Here is a 13664-nt window from a genome sequence, read left to right as displayed (position 1 = left end):
AAGGCTCTCACCCGGTACAACGTTAAAGAACCAGGCCTGAGGGTGTCCAGTTGGGCGCGAACCTTGGCTCAGGGCGTCGTCTCAGAGGGAAAACAATTGAAAGAATTAATCGACCCTGATGGGTCGATAGCGATAAGCGCTGATTAAGGGAAATCGTCGACCACGACGGTGGGGTCGGTATAGGAGTTATTTAATACGTTACTATAGGAAATGCCATAGTCGTTCTATTCAAAGAGAATCCGGACGGAAACCGCGCCTCAACGTTACACATTTTTGCCTCAACCTGTGCGAAATTCAAAATTTCCAATAAAAACTGTCTTGGAACTTTCCCGTTGCAGCTTCTGTGTGACCTTTATAAAATAAAATATGATACTTGGGTAGGTACTAGGTACGTCACAATTATGGTTGCTTGGAAGAAATCACCTTTAATGGCTTATAAAATTTTATGGCTGACTTTTAGATGACGTTTTCCTCTTTTATGATCTTATTTTAATTCTTTTGTTGCAATAGTAACTATATTATAGGTACTTATTACTAAATATATATTTTATTTATCCATTGTTTCAGTTGCATATTACATCGCAAGCTATCGCAAATGGTACCTGAAGCTTGAGATTGTTTAACCAACACGCACGTGCGCTATTGCGGCGCTGCTTAGCGGCGCCCGCGCACTAAAGGCTTCGCCACACCAAAAGCAGTAGCAGTAGCGACTGACCGCACGTCTGCGCGGTAGCAGCGCAGCTCAGCGCGCGTCATGGCTTTACTGACACGAAAACACCATAGAATATACATAACATAATATAAACTCACGGCTATATCCCAATGGGGTAGTCAGAGGTACATCTACTACTAAAACAGGAACAAATATTTAAATATGGTCATCGACGAAAAAGTCATCTTATATTACCTAAAATAAGAACCAACTACGGCAGGAAAACTGTACGTTTTGAGGGAGCTCATCTTTATAATAAGTTGCCATCCTACATAAAAAATACTACATCGCTAAATATCTTCAAATCCCAGCTGCGTAAACATATCATGTGTACCATAGAATAATCTTGTAAAACTTTAAGTATGTAACTAAATGAACAACCTGTATCTGTGAACGCCAATCCCTTCCTTTAACTAGTATTTCGATGAGCGATAGGTAGTCATACTTCACTCACACTTGTAAACAACGTATCAAAGCGATGTATTTATTGTTTTTGGTAAATTTTATATGCATACCCTCTCTGCCTGCTCAACGGCACTTTATCTATCTTTTGTAAAAACATTTAGTTCTCATGTTAAGTGACTATGTATAGTTTTTTTATGAGAATAAAGTTCTTTAAACTGACATCTATCGTAAGATGAACTAAGTACCCACACCTCACCGAGCTTTCTGTTAGACCAACGATAGGTGGTTGCTGTCTGCTAATCTGTCTATAACGGTCGAGACAACTGTGTTAGTGAAAAACATAGAATTGATGTGTAAAAATAAATGTTTTATGATTTCAAAGACAAATACTTCAGAAAGACAACGTATTGGGAGAATATCGCACGGGTATTAGATATGACAAAAAATAATGTTATGAATCCGCATTCATAACATTATTTTTTGTCGCGGACGCGCGTTACAACCGCTTGTAACGCGCGTCCGCCCTGCTCCTCACCTGCGCCTGTTCTTGGTGTGCCGAAGCCTTTAACCATTCTATAATAAACATCCTGCGCATGCAACACTGCCACCTGTCATTGGCCCGTGTTGTAGGATTAGTTTGTGTTACGTGGCCAAAAGAACACCTCATATTCAATAGCGTTGATCCTGTTTAATCTGTGGGCCCTGTCACAATGCTTTAATATAATAAATAGACTCCTTGTAGCGAAAAACCACGGAGAAGTGACTTTTCGAAAAATCACATTCGAATACGATTTTTGTTTACAAAACTTCGCAATGTACAAGCTAGTAACAATCTAAGTCAAAATTTGTGGGTACCTGGGGGGTTAAAAAAGCCACATCGAAGCAATTCATTTAAAAAAAAAGCAATATTGCAATTTGACATTTGCGCATGTAAAAGTAAGTGCGCAATGCAAACAAAAATATGCTTTATTTACAACAAGGCGCTTGTTGTTTTCACTATATAAGGCGACAATATATATGTGTGTTCTATTCTATAACAGAAGCTAGTGTGTTGGTAGACCTTCCTGAAGCAGAGGTTAGGTTGGGTAAAGAATAAAACTATCCTAGGCAAATCTAGTCACTTGACGCTTGCTACCACTGTCCGCTTCTTTTGAATATATACCTTAGAATAGAGAATATCACGTAGGATACGTAGCTACCTCTCCGGTAGAACGGTAACTCTCTGCCCCGCGCCAATTCGTATCGGGTGCCGACCTGACCCGCTCTGGGTCTTTACGGTCTGCTAAGAACTGTCTTCCGCTTGACGCCGCCGACCTCACCCGCTCTGGGTCTTTACGGTCTGCTAAGAACTGTCTTCCGCTCGACGCTGCCGACCTCATCCGCTCTGGGTCTTTATAGTCTGCTAAGGACTGTGTTCCACTCGACGCCGCCTACCTCACCGGCTCTGGGTCTTTACAGTCTGCTAAGAACTGTCTTCCGCTCGACGCTGCCGACCTCATCCGCTCTGGGTCTTTACAGTCGGCTAAGGAATGTCTGCCGCTCGACCTTACGCCTAGCATGCTACACACGAAAAATGAGTTGTTTGAAGTCTTTGGTACGTAAACAAATTAAACATGTTTGTATCGAATTAGTAGACAATGTATAAATACCGGTCCATTATGCTGCTATCCAGTCTCGCCAGCATACTCACTCATTGTTTGCTGTTGCAAATGCCGGCTATTATGTCAAAAACAATGCTCCACCGGACACCACGCCATGCCATATTGAGATAATTGTTGTATGAGGTTGTATGGCCTCACTCGTTTCCGCGGTTGGGACACCGCATTATAACTTTGTGACCTGCCCTTGTCACTATAGTTTTCGATAAAGGAAATCATCGCGTGGTTGCGACAGACAAGTTTACCACTTTAGCGGTATTTTTAACCGACTCTCCGGAGAAGTGAAAATACATTTGTAAAATATGGTGTTCTGGTTCTGTCCACCCTGATTAGAATTATGATTTACAAATACCGTTCTGTCGTGATGCTATGTTATTTATATTTATGAACACCAAACTCTACAGCTCACGAGCATAATTTATTTTATAATTCAACACAGCATTGAAATGCGGTATTTTCTCTACAATTCAGGTAGATATTAATTGAACATGAGATATTCATGTAAGTAACTACAATTGCCTCGGCATTCCAGGATAGAGAAATTCACCCTCAGGCTTTGTATACGTATTTCACTGAAACTGAAATGCAATTTATTTCCTGTTGGATGGAAACAGGGAGTTCATCCGATTGTTAGGTATATTAGTTGTGTTGGCTGATTACTTCATGAACATTGGGGTGCACGTTAAACAAGCTTTAGTAAACTGTACTTATCACCACACTCCGGACACGCCATAGAATAATATATATTAACTATTATATACAGATTGTATATATAGATCATGGAGAAGAGAGAGCTCATGTGAAGCTTACTTTATGTAAAAAAGCTTATTATAAGATTAATGACAACCTAAATGATAAAAATGTCTGGTATTGAATGTGTTCCTCTAGTTATTAAATAACTTGTAATGTATACCCTCATTGGTTTTTAAAAGATGTGTTGCTGTTGCAGTTTCTTGTCATTTCTTCTCCTCAGCCATAACACCTTACAAAATGACGTAAATTCAAAAATGTTACATTGACCTTCAACATGGTAATTACGTTGAATAAATGATACGGTCGAATTGAGAACCTCCTACATTTTTGAAGTCGGTAAAAGCTTATTCTCACTTTGTGCCGCCTACCGCGTATGTGTGAGTGAGAAACAATCTGCGCGCCCTTCCTCTTATTCCTTACCGGTCATTCGAGACTAAAGAAAGACCCAAAGGGGTGAATTGTATAGTATATTATTAGTATAGTATTATTCTTTATCCTACGTCTCAGTGAGGACTCTAGCAAAATATTTCTAGTAATTTCTTGTTCATCATCTCCTAGCGTTATCCTTTTTTCCCAGGGTCCGCTTACGTAACCTGAAGATTTGACAGTACGGTTTTTCGCAGAAGCGACTGTCTGTCAGACTTTCTCACTTTCAAGTGAAAAAGTATAGAACCAAGGTTTGTGTCACATAGCTCCAAAAACACATTGATAATTTCTTGTTGAATCGAATAATTAAAATAACAATTACCTGTTCAGGTTATGGCTCATCACCATATTTTCTTTGGCGTTGTCTGCTGGATTATAGCCTGAAACAAAAAAAATTAAGTAAACTTAGAAACTTTTCATTATACTTTGCAGAACAGTTTCGCTCAAACAGTAGGGCTAACATACGCAACGGGATAAAATTTTGTCACGGTTGTTTTATCGATTATGACGATATAATTATGTCGTTTTGTCGATTGGTGCTAATATGTGAACCCAAATAAGTCTTGTCGTTCTGTCAAAATATGAACAAAATCACGTGCTACGCATGTTAGGGGGAAAAACAAACTTATCGACCCTGACAAAATTTATTGACTCTATCGATAATTTATCACGTTGTGCAGGTCGGTTTTTTCGGGTGAGAGATTACCGATCCATACCAAACAAAGTATTTGCAGTTATTCTCTAGCAAATTATGTTTAAGTACATACATTTACTCAATATTAATGAAAATTATGAGAGCAGGGCGGTTAAAATGGCCACATCGAAGCAATTAATCTAAAAAAGCAATATTGCTATTTGACATGCGCACATACTTTTATTACATAATGTCAAATTGCAATTTTGCTTTTGTAAGTACATAGATGAATTGCTTCGATGTGGCCTTTTTATCCGCCCTGTACTATTACATACTTATATCAGGTGAGGGCAAACATTTGTAATAAACAGCGGGCTTAGCACCGTAAACCTCTTTCTCACCTCGAAATACGTCACCCGTTACTCTCTCACAGTACTGCACAGAAAGGGACAGACGATTTCTGTCGCGGCGAGATAAAGTCGCGTGCTTACGGTGCTAAGCCCGCAGGTCCTTGATATGGAAAGAGTGGGAAATGTCAATTAAGTACCTATGAAAAAATTAAAAATACAGGGTGTTAGTGACATCGTAACGAAAACTTTGAGGGATGATTCAGGCCATAATTCTGAGTTGATATCAAGTGGAATTTTCCGTCGCAAAAGTATGGAACGGAAAATAATTTAGATAAGCTCTAAAATTTTCATGACTTCTCCGACAGGAAATTCCACTTGATATCGACTCAGAATCATGGTCTGAATCATCCCCTTCAGTATTTGTTACAGTGTCACTAACACCCATACCTACTTGTATGGCTACTGTATGTACTTGTATGGGGTGTAAGTGACATCGTAACGAATACTGAGAGGGATGATTCAGCTGATTATTCTGAGTTAATATCAAGTGGAATTTTCCATCGCAAAAGTATAGAATTGAAAATAATTTAAAAAAACTAAAAAAAATCATGAATTTTGCGACGGAAAATTCCACTTGATTTTAACTCAGTATTCGTTACGATGTCACTAACACCCAGTATACACATAAGTAGCAGGTCGGTATTGGCGAAGTGTTTGTTGTCACGAGCAGATGAGTTATTCGTCAACTCGTCCCATATGCCTACGGCCCATTTGGGACGAGTTGAAGAAAACAGAAAAAAATGTCATTTTTAATGTGCAACTCGTCCCATTTATTTTCTGTGTGGAACTTTAAACCTTATCAACGTTGAGTACTGTCAGCAAGACAAGTGTTAATATAAAATGTATTCCTTTAAACTGTTGTCTTCTTAAGATTTTTTTATCAACATTGTTTTGATTATATTAATATTATAAAATTTAAAGATTTTCTGCGAAAATAGTTCATTGTTTCATTTTTGACTTTATGTATAATTGTTGATTATTATTACTTTGTGTGTTTAAATGGTGTAAACTCTGTGATGAAAATCTTTTTTAACTGTTTATTGCTTTATAATTATTACTTTTGTAATTTTTTATTATTATGTTCATTCAGTGACAAATCGGTATGATTAAATAATTTGTAACAAACACATAGTTGTTTATTATTTCTATCCTTACACTTTTGCTTCTGATTGTACATTTTATCATGTCGATACTAACGTGGGCCGAGTTGCAGAATGAAATTTTTGTTTATTTTGATTTTCTGCAACTCGTCCCAAATGGGCCGTAGGCATATGGGACGAGTTGACGAATAACTCGAGCAGATTAGCCGTCTCTATGACTAGAGTAATTAGGAGGTCAGGATCGTATAATACGTCTATTTATACCGTGGAATTTGAGAACACCCAAATCCCAAAAGAAGAAGCAGAATCAAACAAATATTTGAGCCGAGAATGCAAAATGCAGTGGATAGTAAGATAGATAAAATTAATGAAAAAGCTTATTATACGATTAATGATTAAGTACCTAAATGATAAAAATGTCTGGTATTTAATGTGTTCCTCATTCCTCTAGTTATTAAATAAATTGTAATGTATACCCTCATTGATTTAAAAGATGTGTTGTTGTTGCAGTTTCTTTTCATTTCTTCTCCTCAGCTATAACACCTTGCGAAATGACGTACTTAAATACAAAAATGTTACATTGACCAAGGGGAGGCCTTTGCCCAACAGTGGGATCGTATAGGCTAAATAAGATAAGATAAGATAAGACCTTCAACAAATTTATCCATGATAAATACGTTGAATAAATGATTCTGATTTCTGAGTAAGTATTTTCTCATCATATCTTCGGAATTTGTACATACATCGACTGAGTCAAGGTACCGATGAGATGTACCTATCAATATCTAAGTTTAGATCTGGCAAAGTGAATGTCTGGTTCAAAACCGATTTCACAGTAGCGAAACCAATCGGTATATCGTGATTGGAGCCGTGAAACGTGTGAGACCGATCAGACAGATTACTGGTGGCACTGGGCAGTAGCTTACGTGCGTAACTAGATTCCAAATCGTACTGTAAGAAAGAAAGAAAGAAAGAAAATCATTTATTTTAGAAATAAGTAGGTGGTACAGTCATGAGCAATATAATGTACCCACTTTAGAACTCTGTCGCACTAACATATTTGGCATTTAGTGAGACTTACAGCTCAATTTGTCAAAAAAGTTATTGTGATATGGTACCACAGTGCATACATATTAATTCTCGTGACCATACACAGAATATAATAGTGAACAAAATAATGAATGTACACCTTATCTCTAAAAAGGGACGTCAGATCAGCAAGATGTTGTGACACTCCGACATTGAGGGAGTGCCACAACGCTGATTTTTAGCCGAACCCCAAATACTTATAGCTTTTGTCTGCCGTTGCAATTGCGGCAAAAAGTAGGTCGCCAACTGTATTTTAGCCAAGGCAGCATAGTGTCACTTAATATCTCAATTTGATTTTTGTTTTTATAACTCTTACCCGTGCTTAGGGAAACTCACAAAGAGAAAATTTTAATCGAAAAAAATATCTGACGCGGACGGGAGTTAATTAGTGATATATATAAGGTTAATTAGTGATTATTTAGAAGATATGAATGCATGGGATTAACTGTCTGAGAACTGATATTAAGCAGCGAAATTACTCAATTGTATAACAATATTATATGTTTTTTTTTAAAGAACGTCTAGGGCCCTGTGCCGAGGTTTTTCTTGCAGCTTCTTTTCCCTGGCTATACATTGTGAGAAGCTGCAGTAGTTTTAGACGGATGAGACGTTCGTTATGTAAAAATTGACGATTCATAGTGGAACTATATTACCTACTGAATAAAGATATTTTTGAATTTGAATTGGAATGGGTGAGGAAAATCTAGCTTGGGTGTTAAAAACTGGTGCGGGGCAGAGAATTTCCGTTCTATACGCAGCATTGTTCTTTATACTGTGCTACCACACTGCTTCAGTCATAGAAAGAACTCAAAGTAGGTTAAGCTTGAGTATGAAGAGTGTTTCTCTCTATATTGCATTGTTGAAGGCGTTAGAAGCGGGTTGCTTTTGTGTGGGTGTATATAAAAAGCGTAAAAAGTTTTCATACATGTCCATTTTGCATTGGCAAAGATGGCAGCGAATTTCATCATTTATTTATTTATTTAGGCATTTAAACTATTATATCTAATGACAGTTACGGCATAATACATAACTTAGAGGGAAATATTTAAAAGTATTTTTTAAATAAGCTTAAAAAAGTAAAAGTAATTTAATATGTTCGTATATGGTACGTATTTTTCTGTTCACTTGTTGTTACGCCCATCCCATTACGCGCTACGGGTGTGAAGTTATGTATGAATTTAGGTTACACAGAAGGACCACATACTTAGATGCTTTCGAAACGAACTGTCAAGTACTCTGGAACTCCGGCGCAGATGAAGAATTTTCCAGAGATATTTTCTAAGCATAATAGGGTATTTGACTGGGTCAAAGATAAAATAAAATGCTAATCTAGAAATGGATGTCTGTCTAAGATGATCGAAAATCAAACTCATTTTACTTTTCGACTAATTTTTGAAATTTATTTACGAATTAAGTAACAATGATAACGACGTTTGAACGCTTTTATCGATGACGTCACAGGACAGTATTTCTTTTGTTTTGACGTTTTGTAAAATGTATCTCATTTGACTAGGTTGTCAAGGAGCCTATGGTTTAAAAAAAAGTAAACATCGTTTGCAAAGCGCTAGGTTCAGGATGCGCGTAATCATCAACGGATGTCATAGCACTCATCTCTGAAGTCGCTAGGAAATAGGGTAACCACAAGCCACGCACCCGGCTATTTATAGCACCACCCTAATGACGCTTAGGGTTTTTTACCTCCTTTGTGGACAATTTCAAAACTTACAAAGTTATAAAGTTGTTCTAATGAAACGCTTGTGAGGTTTCATACAAAGAACCCTTACGTCTAAAGTAGAGAAACATTTTGCAATTGTTTTTTATACAAAATGGTGACTATTTAAGTACGTCAGTATATGAGCCATGTTAGGGGCCTTTGGCGGATCAATGATAACCGTGGTTGATAAGGTCGGTCATTGCTCTCACAGCCCACAGGACAGAAGAAGTTCAACCAAATCTTGCCTAAAGCGCATGACACGCCAAATCCGCGCACGCGCCGACTTATGTCGTCGTCGGCGGCATTGGAAACCACTAACCGAATAACGATAACGCATGAGTGAATTAATTAGTGCACAACAGAGCGCGTTGATTACGATTATATTTGATAAAACTTCCGGACTTTCCGGATAAGAAAGGTGACAACCCTAACAAAAATAGAAAATTACCGGTATCTTGTAGAAAAGACGGGATTAGATTGTATAATAAATAGTGTTGATAAATACGATTAAAATCAATCGTCGGGTATAGAAATCTCAATCTTATACGTTGTTTTAGTTGAGTAAAAAGTATCCCTCAATGAGCGCTTATCGCTATCGACCCACTAGGGTCGATTAATTCTTTCAAATATTTATCTCTTCAGACGACGCCCTGATCCAAGGTTCGCGCCCAACTGGGCACCCTCAGGCCTGTAGTCTTAAACGTTGTACCGGGTGAAAGCCTTCAGCGCTCCCCATTTGTCCGGTCAAGTAGTTAATGCCACCTGCGGCAAATCTACAATTAGGTCACGTTAAAATAAAAAAGGTTGAGTAAAAAAATTAAAATGAAAAAGTCCGGAAAGTAATAAAATACATTTATGAACTTTATCGATGCGGAAGTTTTGCTCTAGTATTCAAAATAATAAACACTGCCGACTTCTTGAATAGAAATTAGATGAGACAAAATCGAGCTTCATAATACACTGTGCGCATGTCGCCAAAATGTCGTCAGACGCTTGGTATAAGAAAACTGACAGGCGCAGGGATGTGCCTTTAGGTAGTGCCGGCGGATCAGCCTGCTTTGGTGTGTATTGCGTTTAAGTACTTACTTAATAGGATAAATGTGGGATACTTAGTATGGACGCCGAAGTAATCAGGTAGCAACCTCTATGAACAATGCGCTTCCTCTAATTTCCTTTTAAATGTAAGCTAACTACAAACCCACCAAAGGTTTCAAGCTCGTTTCGCCTAATGACTTCTAGAGCATCGATGGAATCGAATGCAGTCTACGACGTTTATTATGATTTGGTCTTAAAATGCCGGCGCTCGACAACAGCGGTTTGGAACAATGTGTCGTAAAAATGTGAACGTTATAAGGTCAATACACGCGACCAAACGTAAACAGTGATTGGGCGTCATTCGGAGAGAGATTAATTTACCATTGTACCAAACCATACATCGGGCCCATACACGCCATGTCTCACCCTAGGAGGTCCAAAGAGACGTCTTAAAAGAAAAGAAAAGAAAGTTTTACATACTTACACACATGTATGATATAAGAAAACCAGGTATGCTCAATCCTATGACAAGCCGCCATTGCTAACCCTTTGATGACGTAAGTGTTACCGCTGTGTTACTATTGTATTGCTATCTCCAACATTCCAAGGACGTAAATTTTATTATTGAAAATTAAGTGATAATAATACGTATATAAAAATCACTAAAACTGTAGGTACTTAAATCTTTTACTAAAAGTTCAAAATTTCCTTGCAAAGTAAATGTAAAAACTTTGGTCGTGGGTAATTTATTTTTTACGAAATGGCAACACAGGGTGGGTGACGTCAGCTGGGGTAACCTTGAAATCTTAGCTGTCACTTTTGAGCATACCTATATTTACACATACACACGAGTATATAGGTACATAAGATCACGCCGATTTCCCACTGGGGTGGACCAGGCCACGGAATCCCACTTACTTTATATCTTTTTAAATTTAAAAATTAATGCATGAATGGTTTGATGAGCGATATTGATCTTTATCTTTCTTCAGTGGAGTTTTAAAAAGTTTAAGTAAGAAAGTGTCACTGAAATGACTAAATAGGCTTTTTGGCGGGAAACGGGAACGGGACAGTTGCTTTCTTCATTGAATAATCTAAATAATTAATACGAAGTGGTGTTTTGTGGTTAATGATCGCATTAAGTTAGTCGGAAGACATTCGCGAGTGTTATTATATTGGAGTATTCAATAAACAAAGTGTATCTGCCTATTTTCGCTTCGTGTCAGGAAGCCGCTTCATAACTCAAAAGTTTATGCGGACTTTTGAGTTAATTCGTTTGGGGTTCGGAGTAGGAGTCTACTCCGAGGGTGGGGGCTTAGGTTTCATCATCATCACCTTTCATCATTTCATTAATCATCAAGAAAAAAAATACGTCAGACATGGCTGTATGGGCATAGTTCCCTTTGCCTTACCCTTCGGGGAAAACAAAAACAACAACAATGACTAAATAATTACCCTGAATACAGTGAATGTCTGTCTGTCACGCCGCGATTTCTCAGGGTCAAGTAAAAAGTGCACCTTTGTTGCACCTACAATGACTGGGTATTTAGCACAAACACACATTTATCACCTGATGCCGATGTATTTGCATGGGGCAGACAGGTTCTCCTTTCATATTCAGTTAGATTATCCATTTTGCAAATGGGTTTGAATGAAAATTGTCATGTCAGTGAGACTGCATACTATAGACACTGACTCCCGCTTGTTTGACGACCCAATTACTTTAACCATTGAGGCGGCCAATCAGCTCGCGACACCAAACACTTCAGGACCCCGATACCGACCCCGCCGGCGTGGTCGACGATTTCCCTCAATCAGCGCTTATCGCTATCGACCCTCTAGGGTCGATAATTCTTTCAAATATTTTTCCTCTCAGACGACGCCCTGAGCCGAGGTTTCCGCCCAGTTGGGCGGGAACTGGGCACCCTCAGGCCTGTTGTCTTAAACGTTGTACCGGGTGAGAGCCTTCAGCGCTCCCCATTTGTCCGGTCAATGGTTTTTTTTATTTTTTACTACAATAAGTCACGTCTAAAAAAAAATTCCTGCTTGTTTGTTTGGTCTTGTATGACTAGCCTCTACCCACATTTCCAGAAAACAAACACAATAAGCTAAGGCGTTGTAGTCGATAGCAACCTTAAGTTTAAAGCTCAAATTAAAGCGCTTCACAAGCTTATTTATATAGGATCTTGAGACATGCTGCTAATCGTTCAAACAATAAATGAGTTTACTGATAGGATATGGCAGTCTATATTGGGGAGAAGCACCAAAAACGGACTTCCAAGAAAGTTGGAGCGAGCTCAGCGGGCAATTTTAAAGTTGGGCGCAGGTCTTCCCTTCAGCTTTCCGACAACTGATCCCGTTTTAGGCAGGAAACGCCCGTGTCCATTAGGAGACATCATCTCTAGCCTTGTCCCGTTTTTCACAGGATCCGCTCACCTAACCTGAAGATTTTTGACAGGCCCGGATTTTTACAGAAGCGACTGCCTGTCTGACCTTCCAACTCGCGAAGGGAAAACCAGCCCCGTACAGGTTAGGTCACATACCTCCGAAAACGCATCTCTCGGGACTGTGGGTTTCCTCACGATGTATTCCTTCACCGCTGAGCACGTTATATAATCATTTATGATTCAAACATGAATTCGAAAACAAATTCGACAATCATTGGTTTAGGTCTGTGCTGGATTCGAACCTGCGACCTCAAAATGGCAGGCAAGCGTTCTACCAACTGGGCTGCCACGGCTCCGTGTCCGTTAGGAGTGAAATGTAAATGCCGGCAAGATCAGTGACTGCCCTTATCTGATGATTGGAGCTTCCGATAACCAATTCGATAGCCCAACCCGCAACTACGGCTGATTAGCTGTTTCCGCCTTGTCACAACATTCTCTCACTTTTATCTCTGTTAAATGTATAATAGTCACACACATTGAGGAGCTTGGTGGCGCAGCGGTTAAACGAGCTCGGTTTGCGATTGTTGTAGTTAAGCAACTTTCGCAAAGGCCGGTCATATCGTCGTAAGGCCCGGATTTCCAGACACAATAGTTAAACAATGGGATTAGTACTACTAGTATGGCCGTGGGCCTTAGGAGGATAGGATGGGTGACCACAAAAAAAAAGTTTTCATCTCGAGTTCCTCCGTGCTTCGGAAGGCACGTTAAGCCATTGGTCCCGGCTGCATTAGCAGTCGTTAATACCTCCCTATCCATCCATAGGGAAGGCCCGTGCCCCAGCAGTGAGGACGTTAATGGGTTGATGATGATGAGTCACATGCGTCTTTTCGTGGTTAAACGGTGCTGAATGAATTGGTAATGTCTAGAAAAAGATGATGCCAGAGTTACCTTTATTTAAAGGAGTTTAAAATGAAAATAAAACCATTCATTTTCTTACACCACGTCTAAATGAAGATCTCCTCAATAAATAGTAAAAAAAAATTGTGTTTGGAAATTCATTCCGCTAATTTTGTAGGTAGGTAAATCATAATAATTATCCTTTAAAATATGCTACTTTAAAAGCAGATCCTGGCCAGTAATTATTTCAACGTCACTAATTTAAGAGCCACGCTCTTGTTGGCGTTGTGTTCTTCAAACTACTTTTTTAGGGATTAATAGGACAGTGGTTACAAGAAAATAGAAAAATGTACCTAAAAATAAAATAAACACCTGTTTATTTTATACTTGGCCAAATAACCTCCTGCCAATGCGTCTCGCGATGCAGACAGGTGTTCTAATATT

At 38.8% G+C, this 13664-nt stretch overlaps 1 protein-coding gene across 5 annotated transcripts in view; it reads right to left on the bottom strand.

Annotated features, from left to right (window-relative positions):
* The window catches only part of LOC126380281 (tight junction protein ZO-1-like), a 134795-nt gene that overhangs the window by 101270 nt on the left and 19861 nt on the right, over window positions 1-13664 (bottom strand). For all 5 annotated transcript variants that reach the window (XM_050029564.1, XM_050029562.1, XM_050029563.1 and 2 more), the window contains exon 2: window positions 4277-4334. In XM_050029564.1, coding sequence (XP_049885521.1) covers window positions 4277-4334 — 58 coding nt within the window. The remainder of the gene's footprint in view (window positions 1-4276; window positions 4335-13664) is intronic.

Source organism: Pectinophora gossypiella, chromosome Z (assembly GCF_024362695.1).
Source record: "Pectinophora gossypiella chromosome Z, ilPecGoss1.1, whole genome shotgun sequence".
In the NCBI taxonomy this organism is placed as follows: Eukaryota; Metazoa; Arthropoda; class Insecta; order Lepidoptera; family Gelechiidae; genus Pectinophora; species Pectinophora gossypiella.
The sequence above is the reverse complement of the archived record's forward strand: the minus strand, read 5'-3'. Positions and strand labels throughout refer to the sequence as shown.